The sequence below is a fragment of the Eucyclogobius newberryi genome, unplaced genomic scaffold (genome assembly GCF_026437365.1).
Source record: "Eucyclogobius newberryi isolate DKJ021-1_F unplaced genomic scaffold, fEucNew1.0.hap1 SCAF_1, whole genome shotgun sequence".
NCBI lineage: Eukaryota > Metazoa > Chordata > Actinopteri > Gobiiformes > Gobiidae > Eucyclogobius > Eucyclogobius newberryi.
This window is the reverse complement of record NW_027315723.1, coordinates 46388845-46406666: the sequence shown is the minus strand read 5'-3', so window position 1 is coordinate 46406666 and position 17822 is coordinate 46388845. Positions and strand designations below refer to the sequence as shown.

Below are 17822 nucleotides of genomic sequence, written 5' to 3'. Positions count from 1 at the left end.
ATCGCATGTCTGCGCTCTGCATGTATCTTTGCATTTCGCCGCATTTAGATTCACTTCCTCATCAGACTAATTTCTCCATGAATATGAGTCAGTGAACTGTCAACGGACGTCTTCTTCTGCAGTGTGTCAAATGCTTGCGCTTCCTGCAAGACTGCCCCCGGTGGCCGTTAGCCAGTACAAATATATAAATTAACCATCACCATTGTATGGGTCGCAGGGTTCAAAGCGTGGGACAAAAGTATGGTACAAAAATTATCTAATATTTGAACATAGAGTTGAAATATGGAAGAGTCTAAGTTGTTAGTTGACTCTGTAGTTTGTCACCTTGTATGACAGCGGTTTGTACACCGTAAAGTCAGTGTTAGGTTAGGTTGAATGAAAAAACTATTATCAAAACTAGATACTTATTTGTACTGATACTGAAAGTATAGTCTAAGTTTCTTTTCTCTCTTCTTGCAGACTTGCCTCGAATTGGAGCGCTACCTTCAAACTGAACCTAAACGACTATCCGAACTCTTCGACCAGGACTTGGATGGCCTCCTCACTCCGGCATACATGAAGGAGGACAGCGAGGAAGACCTATCGGACGGCCTTGTTCCTGACTTGCCAAACCTTCCAGAACCCCATAGTCCACCACCCGTTCTCCTTTGTCCCAATCGAAAGTCCTTGAACCCTAAAAAGGACCTCAAACCCAAGAACAACGGAATGGAGAATGTCGAAGTAGGTCTTGAAGGAGTCCACCAAGCCCAACTTAGCGCGGTGACTTCCTTGACACCTCCTTCGTCACCGGAACTCGGAAGGCATCTCGTCAAACCTAACCAGACTTTGACAGCTTCGGCCGATGGAACGTTGACGTTGAAGTTGGTGGCCAGGAAGGTCGGTCTAAGCGCAGCACGGTTAGTGGCAGCTCAGGCACTCCCGGTGAGGATAAAAGATGAAGACGAGGGCGGGCCTTGCGTGATCGGCATGGGAGATATTCCGGAGAACAAGAAGAGGATTCATCGCTGTCAGTTCAACGGGTGCCGGAAAGTGTACACCAAGAGCTCTCACCTAAAGGCGCACCAACGGACGCACACAGGTAAAACAGATTGCAAGAATGTCCGATCAGAATAGCAGAAATAATTGTATTGCTTTTCCAATATTCTGGAAGACTTTTTTATTTTCCATGTTATATTTTTTGTTTAGCGGTGCATTGAGAAACATTTTTTTATTAACTTCTTGCTCAAATTATGACAATTAGACACGCAATCTCCACAGCATTTATTAAAAGTGAAAACTAAGCAATTCAACAAAATGTATTCCAATAGTCTGACAACAATGCAAGTCATAGTCCTTGTTTCTTGTATAATATTGTCCATCCTCTGAAGCTGTGCCTGAAAACAGGATTTAGCATGTGCAGACACGTAGTTTCCTTGCTTTATGTAAATGTGCAAGAAATTACCTCATCTTTCTCATATGGGGAGTTGGAAAATATCTGGCGCAATAGTCTAGTCTCCTCTTACCTTCCATCATTACAGCCTTTGTATTCTTCCTCAATATTAACAAGCTCATTAAAACATGTTATTTCCACATGGTCCAAACAGTTCTGCAAATCCTTAATACCCATTTTAAAACTCGAGGACGGTTGTTTTTGGACTTAATGAAGGCACTTAATTTGCAAAGCGCCTGTTAGTTGCTGCTTGCATGGATTCACGGCTGTCTAATTAGCCCTGGGAGGACGACTTTGGAGAGGCCGGCTATCCGATCCACCTGCATCTGATGAAATTGATTGACTCCCATTGTTGGTGGCAGGTTTAAACGTCTTGGAAGTTAAACGACTAGCTCACGGTGTCAAGCAGTAATGATGTTGGAAAGGGAGCATGAGTGTAAAGATGTAGGAAAACAGCTTTTTTCTGGCGTTTTAAAACATTGTCGACGCTTTTGAGTTGATACTTAACATTTTATAACTTAAAAAAGGTACGTTACTTACGCCACTCATAGTAAGAATACATCTTTTCAGGGATTTTTGAAATGGCAGTTATAAAATACTTAATAAAATAATAAGAATACTTTAATAGTTAGGTACGTGTACATGGCAATAACATCTCCTGAGAGACAAGCAGGCCGCAACCCACCACCAGAAACGTTACATAGTGCACTTTTAAAAATGACTGAAGCTAAATTGTTCACCAGCTCTGTTTTTGATCAGGAAACAACGTTATAACAAGGTTGCAAGTCTTCACTTTCGAGAAGGCTTTTTTGGCAGATAACTTACTTACTTCAAGATAATAGTGAAATCCGCACCTGCCTCCAGGAACAGAATGGACATCAACGATAAGAAAAATCCTCGTCGCTTTATGGAACTTTGACCATGTCTGATAAAAAAATATGCCCACACTTGAAATCCCACTTCTGCTAATCCCATTCTTTCTAGCTAAGCCAGGACAGACCCTTTCTTGTCAAAGTTTCTTGTGAAGATGGAAGCCGTCGAGAAGAATGGGGGTATGGAGGAGCTATACATCTACCGCTCCTCCATCTCAATCCGAAAGCACTCAGGCCCCTGTCACCGCGCTGTCCTCTGTCTGAGTAACTGCACGCTGATGGATGGACTGACCTGGATAGGGCGCCATTTTCCTTCCTTATTCAACACTCCACCGTCCCTGTGTTCTGTGAGGCTGGGGTGAGGTCAGCAGTGTGGGCTTCGAAGTTGGGGAGTGGGTAAAAGCATAATAAATTGGGACGATAGTATACATTGCATTTATGTATTGGTGGAATGTGTAAATGTTCACGCTATGCTAAATGTGCATTAGCCTATAGTAGTAGTATCTCAAGATTACAATTCATTTATGTTCATGTGACACCACATAATTTCCTAGAATTCCTGTAGTTTTTTTTTTTTTTTTTTTTTTATGAGGTAGGTCAGAATAGACATCTTTTATTTTCAAACCTTTTTCTTTGCTTTTATGCTTGATTTTTGTTCATGGAGTTTTTGTTTCACTCAGTACTATACTTGAGTAAAATGAGCTAACTGTACTTTAGTCAAGCATTTTTTACACTGGACGCTACTACTTCACAACATTTGAGAGCAGGTATCTGTACTTTCTACATTTTAGAAGTGGACTGAACTGAAAAGTAGAAAGTGCTTTTCATGGTTTGAGGATTTATTCATAGCACATGGTGATATTCTGTATAACTTTTTTGAGTTAAAGTCCGAGCTTTGAGGAAGCAAATAAACATACATAAAATTAAGAAATGTATTGAAATTGCTTCTGTTGACCAAAGATCAACACAATTCCTTAACAAAATCACCATATTTAACAGTTTTCAAAATCTGTGTGCAACTTTTATTTTTATCTGTATCTGTGTTTTTACTTGAGTAGCACTTTAGAGGGAGGTCTTTCTGGAGATAGTATTGCTTTGCTTGGAATGTTCCACAGTATGACATTAAAATTGTCCATCATTTAATTGCTCAAAGCTTCAGCTACTTGTTTCAATGGATATAGATTTGTTTAGTGCCACACAGTGAAACGTTCCAGGCACACCCTCCACCAGAAAAGTTAAAAACGTCAGGATTACGAACAATTTTCAGACCTTAAATTAGTGCTGAATCGTTCACAAGCACAAGCACAAAATCCCGACAACATCTGACACACCACGTTTTTCCCCTTTTTTTTGCTGTGAATCCCTTTCCAAATCCCGCTGTCAGAAGCGTGTCTGCTCGGGTCTGGGTGCGATCACACCCCTGGATGTCGTCCCTGTCGTACGTAGGAGGTGCTAGCCGGACTGAAAAACAAAGGGCAGGCACGCGATCATGCTTTTCTCCCCCAGAGTGATGCCTCTCCAGTGGGGATTAAGCTCCATGCCAACCGGGGCTTACCACGCGAGAGCAAGTGTTCCGACATCCAAGCAGAGGTGATAGACACGATTCCGCTTCAAAACAATTCAGCAAAGGGCAATTTTGAGGGGGAAAACAACAGACATTGACAGGCTGTGTTGGACGTATCGTAAAATGGGAGAGCTGATGGTTTGGCTTTATCTGTAAGAGGTTCCCAAGAAGAATGGCAAGTAAAATACAAAAATAAGATTGATGGATGACTGGGAACTACAAAAATCCCTTGGACAAACTTTCAGTCTTATCTAGTTCTTAAATTTACCGACAGAGCTTCACCTCCAATTTTTTTTAAATATTGCACAAAATTGTCAGTGTTCCTATAACAGAGATTTTTAGTTGCAGTCGAGACCTTGAGCAAAAGCTAAGTTTCAGCACATTTCATCAGACAATTTATTTTTTTATTTTTCAATCCAGCTCTGTACGTAATGGAAGAGGCCATATCAGTTATGCAATGGTTATTCATGCTAATATATAGTTAGTTAGAGCATATTTTGGTCTTTTTGGCTTTATTATTTAGGCATGTGATGACACTTAAATTGGCTGTTGCCATAGCACTACTTTTTTGTAAGACCATAGTGAGAATTATATTGTTTTAAGACAGAAAACTGATTTAAAATTTATTTTAATGCAATGTATGCAGTGGAGTAATGCACTACAAAAATACCAAATTACAGTTATACACAGTAATATAAAGCATTATTAAGTTGAAAATGGGCAGGACATTACTCGTCACAATCTCAGAAACAAAAGTGTTACTAAGTGTGTTACTATGCCATGATGTCGGCATTAAACTTTCACCGGGGATTCGCCAAACAGAATCTGTGAGCAGGATTTGTGTCATTAGCTCGTCCTGTAAACCCACTGCAGCGCTGCACTACTCCTCTGCTCACAGCGCCCAATACGTGTGCGCTGGGATTATAGAGAAAAGTCCTCCCTGTCCACCTCACGGCTCAGTGTTGCTCCACACATTTCCCCCAAAACGCAGCCATGAGAGCGATCAACGCCCACAGAGGAGCTGATCCAGACCGCTCCAGTGTCCTAACAAAGGATCAAGATATTTCCTCTCCCTATCATGGTAGATATACAAATGCCGGTAATTTGTTCTTTTTGTGTATCTAGGTTGGTAGATAGGTAAAGGGCACAAGGGCTATCCTGCTGGTGCAAGTCTGTTGAAAGTGTATGACAGTGGGACCATTTGAGCCTCAAACATGGTAAAACAAGCAATAAATTAACCAAATCCTATTAGAAATGCAAATTAATCCTACATAAATAAAGACTATAGGTGCATTAATTCGTGTGGAGGGTTCGCTACCTGCTTTTCTTCACGAAGTATATATTATTGCTTTACCTTGAATTAAACATACCGATCCCCATGGAGACAAGCAAGTGACACCACCGGACCAAGTTGCAGGTCAGATCTGTGGAGAGGAGACCGCGCTCACAGTAAGACCCCATAGTTTTCAAGCTATTCGTGAGCAATTAAACGACTATAATTGAATAAATGAAATATATATTTTCATTACATTATATACATTCATACATAACATTCCAGGCAAAGCAATAACATCCCCGTGGAGACAAGTAATGGTGGACCCCCGCACTCAAAATGTTACATAGTGCTCCTTTAAAACAAAAACAATATATTGAACAAACCCATGTATAAAATAGAGACATTGACTGCGACCATAAGCATAAGCCAGTGTGTCCCATCCTCTCTGTCAGCCTGCCCCAAATCTAATTGTACAATTCCTTATCGCTCCTAAGCCTATTCACCAAAAGCTCTACAGGGCACTGCTATTTCAACTCCGTCGCTCTAATTCCAGATTAAATCGTCGTCTTTTCTCTGCCGGTAATTTATGGAAATAACAACTAAGAAAAAGCGGATTTGAGTAATGACATCTTTAAACTTGTCGGGATAATGGGTGAATGGTGCGCGGCCTGTGGCACTGTGCGTCTCTATCTGAAGAGCTTTACTGTAGGATTCACACTGCACTTGTTTTAAGAAGGGGAATTTAGCTTTTCTCGTCAATCTAAATCAAACTTGACTTATGTTCACACTTGTCCTGGTTGGTTTATTCCTCCTCCTGTCCAGGTCGTGTCCTGGTTTACTTCCTGTTTTACCCCAAGTTTAGTCCCAAATTTAGATAAAATGTGACCTGAGGACTGAGAAACAGAGATACTGCGATAACTGATGTAAAGCCATATATCATGATAAAACAACCAACGAGATTTCAATAACAGCATTTCTTTGTGAAATCCCAACCTTCTTAAACTTTATATGAATTATAGCCATTATAATAATTAAAACAGTGAATATATCAAATGTTTTGCATAAGAAAGTTTCCCGTCTTATGTTTCATTACTTTAATATGTGAAAAATGTCTGAATAAAGTTAGTTAGTTAGTTAGTTCTGGTTCTGCCCTAGTTTTTATAGCTTAAGTTAGTCCTGGTTTAAAGCTGGTTTAGAGCTACATGTCAGGATTAATGATAACATTATTTTTTTTATCACTTTAGTATGTGAAATGACCTTTAGACGCAGCTTTAGACCAGTTTTTACACTGGTTTAAACTTGGGTTATGCAAGTTTAATTTCCAGTCCAAATCTAGTCCTGGTTTAGTCTCATTGTGACAGACAAATACTAAAGTGAATACAACCGTTTTAAAACCTCAAACAAGTGGATTTCGTGTAGCACCACCACAATCCAACCCCCCACTCGTCTTGTTTCACTCCATGGCAAGGCAAGGCAAGGCAAGTTTATTTGTAGAGCACATTTCATACACAAGGCAATTCAAAGTGCTTCACACAGCAGGAAAAATGCATTAAAATCACTAAGAAATTACAGAAACAGAAATACAATAAAATTAACTAAATCAAAAATTATCAATCCAACTGATTTTCTAAACTAATAAAATCACAAACAAAAGAGAAGAGTGCAAAGATAAAAATTAACTACAATAAAATTAACTAAATTAAAAATTATCAATCCAACTGATTTTCTAAACTAATAAAATCACAAACAAAAGAGAAGAGTGCAAAGAAAAAATCCTTTCAGTCATATGCGCAGCTAAACAAAACTGTTTTTAGCTTAGATTTGAACATTGTCAGAGTAGAAGTCTGTCTCACATCTTCAGGAAGACTGTTCCAGATTTTACCTGCATAAAACTGAAACGCAGATTCCCCATGTTTTGTCCTGACTCTGGCACCAGCAGGAGGCCGGTCCCTGAGGTCCTCAGAGTCCGAGATGGTTCATATGGCACTAACATATCCAAGATGTACTTTGGTGCTAGGCCATGGAGAGACTTGTACACAAGCAGAGCTGCTTTAAAGTCTATTCTCTGAGCCACAGGAGCCAGTGCAGAGACCTGAGAACAGGACTAATGTGATCATACTTCCTGGTTCTGGTCAGGACCCGAGCAGCAGCGTTCTGGATGTACTGCAGCTGTTTTACAGCTCGTTTGGAGAGACCAGTGAGCAGGCCGTTACAGTAGTCTAATCTACTGGAGACAAACGCGTGGATAAGTCTCTCTAAATCTGGTTTTGACAGTATATTTTTGATTTTGGCAATGTTTTTTAGATGGTAAAAAGCTGCTGATGTTATTGATTTGACGTGGCTATTCAAGTTCAAATCTGAGTCCATTATTACCCCCAGATTTCTAATTTGGTTTGTAGGTTTTAGAGCGAGACTCTGGAGGTGACCGCTAACACTTTCTCTTTGTTTCTGTGGGCCAAAAACGATTATTTCAGTCTTGTCTGAGTTCAGCTGGAGAAAGTTGTTTTGCATCCACAAACTGATCTGTTGGATGCAGTGACAGAGTGAATCTACTGGTCCATAGTCACCTGCCGACAGTGAAACATAGATCTGAGTGTCGTCTGCATAATTGTGAAACTCCATCACTCTTTTCTTTCAGCTTTTGTCATCCCTGGCTCCTTCATCCTGCCACCTTTCCTGCGTTGAATAAGACAGATGTTGTGCCCTTATATTCAGCACCTTAAGTGACTTAGAGAAGCTTTTAAAGGGGGGTGGGTAGCGTAAGACCTATAGAACTGTATGTACTATTGAAGCACATTAAAATGCCATTATTGAGTTTCCACGTACAGGCATGCAAGGACCGCCATCAAGGTACTGTCCGAGCATTTTACGTCACATTAGCAAGCTAACGAGGTGAAATCACAGCTATCTAAAGTTGCTTTTGATATTATGATCCTTACATTACAGCATTAATATCGAGTACCACTTCACAAGTTACAACATTATGGAACACTTATAGCTTTGTTCCCGCTGGTTCACTTTGGAGCAGATCAGGACCGTCTTGTGAACTGTAGCGGGCCATGTAAGACCCTGAGAAGTTCTATCTTCCAAAGTTGCCTGGCTCGCTTTGAGCAGCCGGAACGTTTTTCAGCGAGATGATTGGATAAGAGAGAACACAGACTCTCACTCAGCCAAAACAAGATCGCAAAAAGCAGATGGAAAATGAAAAGAATGATATCTCACCAAACGCTGATTTGATCTTGTGGTAATTTAATGTTATTTATTGATGCATTAGCTAAGGCCAGAGCATGTTAATGAACAGACGTGACACAACATGAATGTAAACACACTGAATTTTGTGGGGTCTCAAAAGGGCCAATAACAGAAATACATTATACAGTCTAAATCCATGCAGCTTCCACATTATTACATATGTATTCTGTATTTTGAGCCCACATGCTTAGCAAAACAAAGCTAGTTTAGCGTCAGCTGTTTCCTGTCTATCGACGCACGACACTCGCATCATATTATATTTCCAGTGTATAATGCGTCTAACATTATCCAAATCCATTGTATTACACAAAGAGACATTACATTGCGGTGTAGAGGAGCAGAGAAGTGAAATAACTGTAGAAAAGGCTGAGGATAAACCAGAAGGTTCCTGTTTACTCACAGCAACACAGACTTGAAATGACTTAACGTCTTTTTGTGAACTGCTTTGGCTGTATGGTGAAAACTTATATTTAAAATACAGTTTTGATTTTATTAATTAAGAACACATTAGGTGTTTTCGGGTGTCATCAGTTGCTCATGTAGCAGAGCTCTGCCTCTGGCCTCAGAACCAGCCCCTGAACAACTTTTTGAGTAAACTAATTCTGAGGAAACACTGTTAAAATGTGGTTAAAGCTCATAATATGTATCCATGAACAAAAACAAAATTAAATTATATTGTCCAAGTTTTGCTTTGACCAGTTTTTAAATTTCCATCTCCAAACCAGCAGGACTAGTCATAACGCTTTAGCATACCCTTCTCCAAGTGTTTCTTAATGACCTTCGAGACCCCTCTATGCCCACTTTGACTCCGAGTAATGGATCTAATACAATTAAAGCTCTACTGTGGCACCTGAGAGGCTGAAATGGGGAGGGGCAGCACAAGCACGAGGCGGAAGTAACAAATTCCACATAACAGGATTACACTACTCTATCAGATTACATTGGGAAAACATAAGATGGCTGATGTAATTTGCTGAGGGAGAAAGCATTTTAATGGCGGACAACGTTTGCCTGGAAGAAGTGCATCTGCGACATAATGGGGCTACAAGGATTATCAATAAAAAAATGAATATAATCATTGTGAAATCACTTTAAATAAATCTGACTTTTAAAAAAGATGGATTTTGTCATTAAAAAAAATGCAAATGTTGTATTATTTGAGACTATAGTTGCTCAGAAAGGTTACATTGAAGGTACATTATGCAGTATTTCTATATCAGTATCCATGGAGACAAGCAGGTGCCACCACCCGGCCAAAGGTCAGCTCTGTGGCGAGGTGACCCCGCTCATGCAAATTGAGAATGCAGTTTTTTTTGGCAAGGCAAGTTTATTTGTAGAGCACATTTCATACACAAGGCAATTCAAAATCCTTCACAAAACAGGAAAACATGCAATTTGTTTTGTTTTGTAATGAAAACATCTGTTAAAAATGCTAAATGGAAAAGTTATACTGTGTTATATTTAAGGCACACATTGAAACACTGAAACTAGGATAAGTGACATAGTGCAACTTTTCAGAATCAAAAAAAAGGGTTTATTGCCATTTGTCGATGAACAAAAATTCACAAACATAGGAACTTGTCCTGGTTGTTCAGTGCAACACAGACAAACATTGAACACTTTACACAAAAACGGCAATGCAAAGCTAGTCATGAATAATATCCAGTCATTAAGGAACATTTTATCTGATCAGTGAAATTATTAAACTATTGATATGGCTCTATACCAGATTTTTTCCGTCAAAATGTGAAAAGCAGAACTAGTTCAGTTTGCAGCAGCCCACATGTATTACTCATTCACTTAATGCATTCTGGGACACACTTTTCACAACTTTCAAAGCCCAGCAACACAAGCGTGCTAACAGCTCACATCCTGCTTTGCGGAGAATAGATGTAGACAGCACACTGTGGTCTCATTTTCACCCTTTTAGCTGCTTTTATAATAATCTGTTCTGGACAAAACATAACTAGACTTTGAGTGCCCACAAAAAGCATAACAAATATACTCTCCAGATTTCCAAATCAAATATTTGGCTAAATGATTCCAGTCTTTTCAAAGGCAAAAAAATTAAAATATTATTCATAACATCGTTCTCATAAGTATCGAAATTCTATACAGGGCAAGAGTGAAGTTTCAAATGACCATGTTGAGTCCTAATATTGATTTGGCATTGTCCCTCGCGCCGGGGTACAGACAGTGTCTCAGATTAATCCACTTAAGTAGATAACTGACATGAGATGTTTTGCAGGCACAATAATCCACACTAACACAGTCTAATCAGATTATAACAGGGCTAAACCTTTAGATTGGGTTAAAGGCTGCTTGTTACTGTTCAGGGACATTTCCATAGGACCGGTACGAGGTGTTTCCACTGCTCAAAAGTCATCCGTACTGCCCCGTTTGAGGGGTCCGAATGGGGGCATGAGAGGTTCATGCTTCCAGGGCGTGCTGACTCGCTTTAGGAGGGGTTTAACGCAAGATGATTGGACAGGAAAGAACAAAAGAGAACACAGACTCAACGCTGTATTTTCATAATCTCCGGATAACTTTTAACGTTGAGATGATAGACTTGTATATATTTTAAAAAATGTATAAATATATGTTGGAATTGTTTATACCCAGAAAATACTGCTGCTGCCACACCGCAGGACATCACATTGGTGCACATTCAAAGTTTTTCAGAAAAGTTGTATTTTGAACCCTGAAGCCCAGAGCTTGTCCTGGGGCATAAATGACAGATGAGCTCCTTCTGGTTTTTGTGGAAGTCTTTTTAAAGATGTGATTTTTCATGTCGCACCGCAGGACACACTCTGGATTACAGCCCCCTTTTGGATTTAAAGGTGTACATTTTAGTAAAAATAAATGAGAAAAAAATATATACTCATCCTTATGCCAGCATCTTTATTAACTGTCACTGTCACACTCTGACTCATTCTATTAAGTGTCACTGCAGGACATTTTTGTGTGTTTTGTTAAAAATACAAAATATGTATATAAAAAGCCAATTATGCATAAACATTTTCCAGTCCAGGGGCATCAACATCTGAGAGAAGAATGAAACTAATCCAAGAATCCCATGCACTGAGACACGTTTGTTCTCTGCAGTCGCCCACATAATAACTACATCCTTAAGTTAATCGTGATCTTTTATTTAGGATTTTGATAGAATTGCAATTTTCTGTTTGGAAAATACAAAATTATAATTTAAGGTAAATCAAGCACTTTTAGAAACGCACCAAAAAGCTGCATCAAGAGCTTATATCCAGGACGCTCAAACATCCAACACTGCTACTCCTCTAGAAACACATTACCATTGACAATCCAGAAAATCCTTTCTGTGCTGTTTTGTCCACACACTGCCTTAAAGTAGTGAAGTCTAGTGTTTTAGAAGTATCCTCTTCCTAAATGTGTGAGAGCAAAGTGTACCTGCTCCACCGGCTGTTTGCACAAGGAGGCGGGAGGGGGGGCCCAGAGGAGGATGAGGGGGGGGGGGGCTGTTGCTAGGAGACGTGGCAGCATATTGGTAGAGGTGTCGTAGCTGAGTGTGAGTCTCGGCTTTCTACTCCTCCTTCAACCACGTTCTTACAAGATTTTAGACTTAAGAATTTGCTCGTGGCAGAATAACCAAAATTGTACTCAAGTAAGGCTAAGGTTACTTCAAATATAATAATACTGAAGTCACGGTCCAAGAAATGACTCAAGTAAGAGTACAACAGTATTTCACGTTAAAGTAGGAATGCAACAATTAATCGACTGTAGATAAAAGAATTGAATGTTATGGCTCTTTGGACTAAACAGACCCTAAAACACACACTGTATGGATTGTTATCAAAAATACACTTTATTCTCAATATTCTCTATCTAGAAGCCTTCAGTCGCCATATTTCAACCAAAAAATAGTCTCAATGTCCAATAGAAACAATTGTTAGACTAGTCAGTTACAAAAAAAATCATTAACAGAAACTGGACATAACATCTCATTTATAATTAGTAGTAGAATAAGTTAATGTAATTGTAAGGGCAAAACATAAAATAATGTACAAACTATGGTCTTTACCAAGGATACAGCACACAGATGAGACAAAACTAAATCAAACAACTAAAGGTCCCTGAACTTTGCTAACATTTAAGTTTTACCCGTTGTTGTAATGTTTCATCTTCTTTCTAAAATGATAGCTGGAAAACCTTTTCTGATCACGTCTGTGCTCAAGTTGGCGTCACTAAAGCTTAGCAAGTTTGACATTGTTTATAACGGGTACTTTCTACCTGTACTACATTTGAATTTCTACAAGAATAAAGTAATTACAATATTTAGAATAATTTGTATCATCAATTTGATTTGCCTTAATAAAGCATGAACACAACTTAATTCATAATACATTATTAAGAATGATTCCGGCTTAATAACTACGGAATTAAAGTGTTAGGAGTTCAATTATACATTTACTTGTGCACTATGTAACATTTCTAGTGCAGGCTCCACATTCATGGTGATGTTAGTGCGTTGCCTGGAATGTTCCACAATAGGACTTTAAACTCTTAAGTGTCTCCAGTGACTCCATGGAGACAAGCAGGCGGCAGATCCTCACACCATAAAAGTGACATAGTGCCTGTTTATCAAGTTTCTCCACTGTGACATCAACAAAGCCCTATTCGGATGGGATTAGAGCCACCTAAGAATGTCTGTCAAATATAAACTAGCCAACAACATCTGTGAGCGTTTGCACGGGATAAGTAATACTTGTTTTTACAGGTTTTAATCTGGAAATGGCGGGTTGACAAAGAACCTTTTAATTAATTTGAGTCACTAGTGTTTCTATTTCAGGTTTGTCTTTAGCGTTAAGTACATGCAGTGTAACATGACAAGTTGTTTGTTACCATGTTATTGCGATTAAGGATCAGAATGACATCCCAGCGATTATATTTGTTCTACCACAGTCAGTGAGAATTCCATGCTGCGTTCAACTTGTAAATTCACACTGGAACAGCCTCACATCTGGGGATTCCTTCTTGGAAACTTGGGAAACATTTCAGAAACCAACTTCATCCAAGACAATGTTTTATTAACGGCAAATGTAATAACCCTGTCAGGGTTAATACATTAACTACATTTTTATGTTGTTACTTTTTAATGTACAGAAACTAATCCACTGCTCGTTCTTTTTCCGATTGGAAAACCATTCACACTGACACAGTCCCTCAATCTAAACTTTATGCCAAAAGCATTGAAACTTTTCAATGGCTCAACAACGGGGTTGTATTTAGATACTTCGCTTTGGGTCTTTTACTTTTTAATTGTAGAAAACACAATCATTAGATTGGAGAATGGTGGCGAATTAAAACCTTTGAATTAGTTCAAATCTGAACCAAAAATGGAGCGCAGCGACTCAAAGATGTGAACATTGACACTGGACTAGAATGACCAGAGGAGCTCTGAGTTTACTGAAATGCAGTAAGGATTGAAGGAATTTTCACAGACATGGACAATTCCATGGAATGTGGAAAAATTTCAATTTACCCGAGGTCCATAGGTAAACTAATCCCATCCGAAGTGGGCTGAAATTATAATTTCACACTCAGAAAAATGCATAATGTTTGACATTTAAAATGTGTTTCCCCCCTCAAAAAACAGTATGATTACTACAATAAATACAGTACATTTAAACAGTTTAAAAAGTACACATGGTTTTACTAGTGCCTCCTCCACTCCTCCTTCAACAGCGCTCCTACAAGATTCCCTCCCTCCCCCCTCTATCCCCTCCCCCCGCCCCTCACGCGCCGTCGCTATGGAAACTGCCTCCGTGCTCTGCGGCGTGCTCGGTAATTGGCCGCTAGCATGGCGCCGTGCCGTAGCCAGATCCAGCCAGATGCACTGAAGACTGCTGCCTGCTCATGTTACACACACACGTATACGCACACACATACACACACATACTCTGAGCACGTCCTTGCTCCGGTTACCAGGCAACAAAGGCATCGCGGGCTCCAGGGATTTGATTGGCCGGAGCAGAGCAGCCCAGACCTGCTGCTTTTTGGGGCTGCTGCTATAAGTGAGGGATGTGTGGCAGCGTCCGCCAACATTTGGGCAGTGTTTCAGTACAAAAAGCATAACAAAGTATATCATTATGAATCTAATATTTGTGTATGCTTTTTTAAGGCTATTAAATGACATGTCGTACAAGTGTTAAGAAATAAAAAAATATATGTATTGGTAAAAAATGAAATTTTAAAATGTCATTTTACAGTCCATAAATCACCACTGATCATTTCTGCCTCAAATCACATTCATTATAACTATGTGCCTACATTAGCATGTCGGGACAAGCTAGGTCTCTTTATCTGCTCCCAGTAGATTGAGCTCTAACTCAATTCCTGACGTGGGAAACACCCGACTGATAGAAAGTCATGTGTGCTTTTATTACACAGTGTTCCAAAATATGATATTCCAAAGCAGAGGCATTTAAGGCATGTTTAAAGAACCAAACAATCACACTATAAAATAAGGTTCCTTAGTAAACTTACATGGCATTAATAATTACTAGTTATGTACTTAAACAAATAAGCACTAAACGATTACTAGTATTTGTAGATGCTTATAATACCTTGTAAATGTTAAAACATGTGTGTGTTAATCAACCATGTATAAAATGTTTATAACCAAATGTTAAATGCTATTAAACGCTGTATAAGTGCTTCTAAACAAATAAGAAGTGATTTTTAATGCATTATAATTAGTTTACTAAGGACAAAAATACAACTAATCAATACTTGTCCTTTAAATATGAGTAGTACAAATATCAAGTTGTATTTTTGGGGGGAGCTGTTTTGAAATTTGGTCGTTTCAGTGCTTATTTTGGAAGTGAGTAAAACCTTATTGATGCAGCGAGGAGAGAATAAATAAGACAGAAAAACTAGCTACTAGTTTCGAGTTGGTTAGTTGCATAGTGAAGATGATTTGAGTGCTGAAATGATCAGAGAAAGTTTGGTTAGTGTGTGGGGACTTTAAAAACACACACAAAAGAGCGCTTCCTGGACACCACTTGATGACATCATGCAGTGGGACCAAGCGTTTTGAGAGGAAAATAGACTTAAATATGGAGGATAACTCAAACCATGTATAAATGAGGCTAAGCATGTATGTTTTTATGAGGAATAAATCATTATGATGTAGTTAAAAAAGAATGTGTGCAGAATGTTTAAGTTTCAATGGAAAAAAGCATAATTTCTCTCTGTATTAAAGGATGTAACCACATTGAGTTATTATGCCTTGTTTTGTTATTCAGTGTTGACATCAGCCTTGTTTCTTTCTTGTTTGTTTCGCACCTCGTCGCTCTCGCCACCTTTCCCTCGTCACCCGATAATTTTACTCTGCTCCTGTTACCACTCCAATATGGCCGCCCCTCCCCTTGCAATTTTAGGTCAAGATTGTTATTGTTCCCCTCAATATTGATGCATTCGCAGTTGAGGCTTGCAAGCTGGTGGTTTTTCATAATATTCTGATTTTTGTGTGTGTATAATTTGCTGACTAGAAATTTAAAATAAGGCGAGAGTTTTTTTTATTTGTTGTTTCACAGACTTTCCTTAGCATTTTTCAAGAGGGGAGGACGGAATAAAAATAAAATGTTATTTTCACGTTATCAAATCAAATCTCTACCATCCAGAAGTCGGAGTTGAATTTAAAAATATTTCTTTTTTCTAAATAATTTTCTTGGATTCTTAGAATATAGGCCCTACTACCACCTCTCTACAATATCTACATAATTATAGTTATCAATGCAAGAAATTGAAAATAAAGAATATTCTGAAGTATTGATTATTCTTTATTTGAGAACTTTTCATTAAACAGGTTTATTTCAACAAAAACTGGTCATATTAGACAGAGCAACACACTCTTTGTTTTTATTTGCTTTTATTCACTTTTATTTTTTGATTTGCCCACCCTTTTCTTTTAAATTTACTTTGATTCAGAACTCAACCCCTGGAGCTAACAGCTTAGCCTCCGGGGCTCAGCCTAGCTGGAGGCAAAAGCTGGCAAAAGTGACAAAAATTCCGAAAACTAACACCAAACCACCATAAAACACACCCCACACGACCCACACAACCCACGGGTCAAGAAATACAGAACAACACCAAATAATAAGCCGCAGAGAGGCCGAGAACAACAAACAAGGCGCTAGCCTAGCCTAGCTCCCAACTCGCGGCTAACAGGAACAAACAACACAAAGATTCAGACAAAACACACCCAAAACACCACCTCAAACACAAACGAATGAGGAATACACACGGTTACACACATCTGACAACACAAGAAACACAAAAGAAACAAATAAAACTGAACGATTGAGGGAGAGTGGACGCTTGTGCGCCGGGGCTCTGGCCAGCTCCGGCCAGCGGCCAGCAAGTGATCTCAGTGTCGGAGTTGCAGGTGCAGAATACATTTTTATTTTTGTTTTTATTGAGGCCAAAATAACTGCGGAAAATCCGCGAAAACAGGAAAAATACATTTTTATTTTATTTTAGGATCTCGTTTTTTGACACTGGCGGGCTCGCGAAACAACTTATTAAAAAACTCTCACCTAACAAACAAAGAATCCTAGTAGATTTCTCATGGATTAAAATTCCTAGAAATAATTGTATTGTTTTGTATAAAAGTTGTTTAGATGTTTGTGAGAAAAACATGCTGAAAGTCGAGTAACAATTTTATGTCTACATTTTCTACAGTTTAAATCAGGATTTCGGACAAAATCTAAAACACAACCAAATAAACAAAACATAACAGTAATAAAATAGAAGTTGTCAGCATTCTCTCCCATTAAATCCATTCAAATGAGTGTGTTCTGATTGCAGATGGTGCAGACTGAACTTCTGAGGATATTGATTGTGTTGCTTTGATAAGAGCACATATTGAAAGCTGTTTTTTCAGTGCCCCAGATGGTATGAGACGGACGTGTTCTTAGGCTGGACACAGCTGCTTCTCCATGGGGGCTCTGACATTTCCCCCCTGGCCTAATTATCCCCCTCTCCTGCCCCCCGTCCTGTCACAACCGCCATGCACTGCTGCTTAAGGCATGGACCAGATAGTGTCTGGGGCAAGCATATAGTATATAGACAAATACACTGTTATTGTTTTATCTTCTGTTTCCGAGACCACTGTTAAAGGGGACATATTATGCAATCATCTGCTTGAATGAACTTTTAACCTCGTTACAGCAGTGTTTCCTTGTCATTAGTTTACTCAAAGTTGTATTTGATTCATTCCTGCATGTTTGGGAAATCATCTGTATTGTCCTTCAACTGAGGTTCGAGTGCTCAGAAAATGACTGCTTGCACCCACCCCCTATCCCCGCCCACATCTCTGTACTAAAAAATAGCCAGAAAAACTGTAAATGACAAGGCTTATCAGTTCTGCAGTTTTGAACAAGAAGTCAA

At 39.0% G+C, this 17822-nt stretch overlaps 1 protein-coding gene across 1 annotated transcript in view; it reads left to right on the top strand.

Annotated features, from left to right (window-relative positions):
• LOC140361469 (Krueppel-like factor 7) overlaps positions 1-17822 on the top strand; it is a 75079-nt gene that overhangs the window by 43749 nt on the left and 13508 nt on the right. Inside the window, exon 2 of the mRNA XM_072447182.1 lies at positions 460-1078. Within this exon, the coding sequence (XP_072303283.1) occupies positions 460-1078 (619 nt within the window). The remainder of the gene's footprint in view (positions 1-459; positions 1079-17822) is intronic.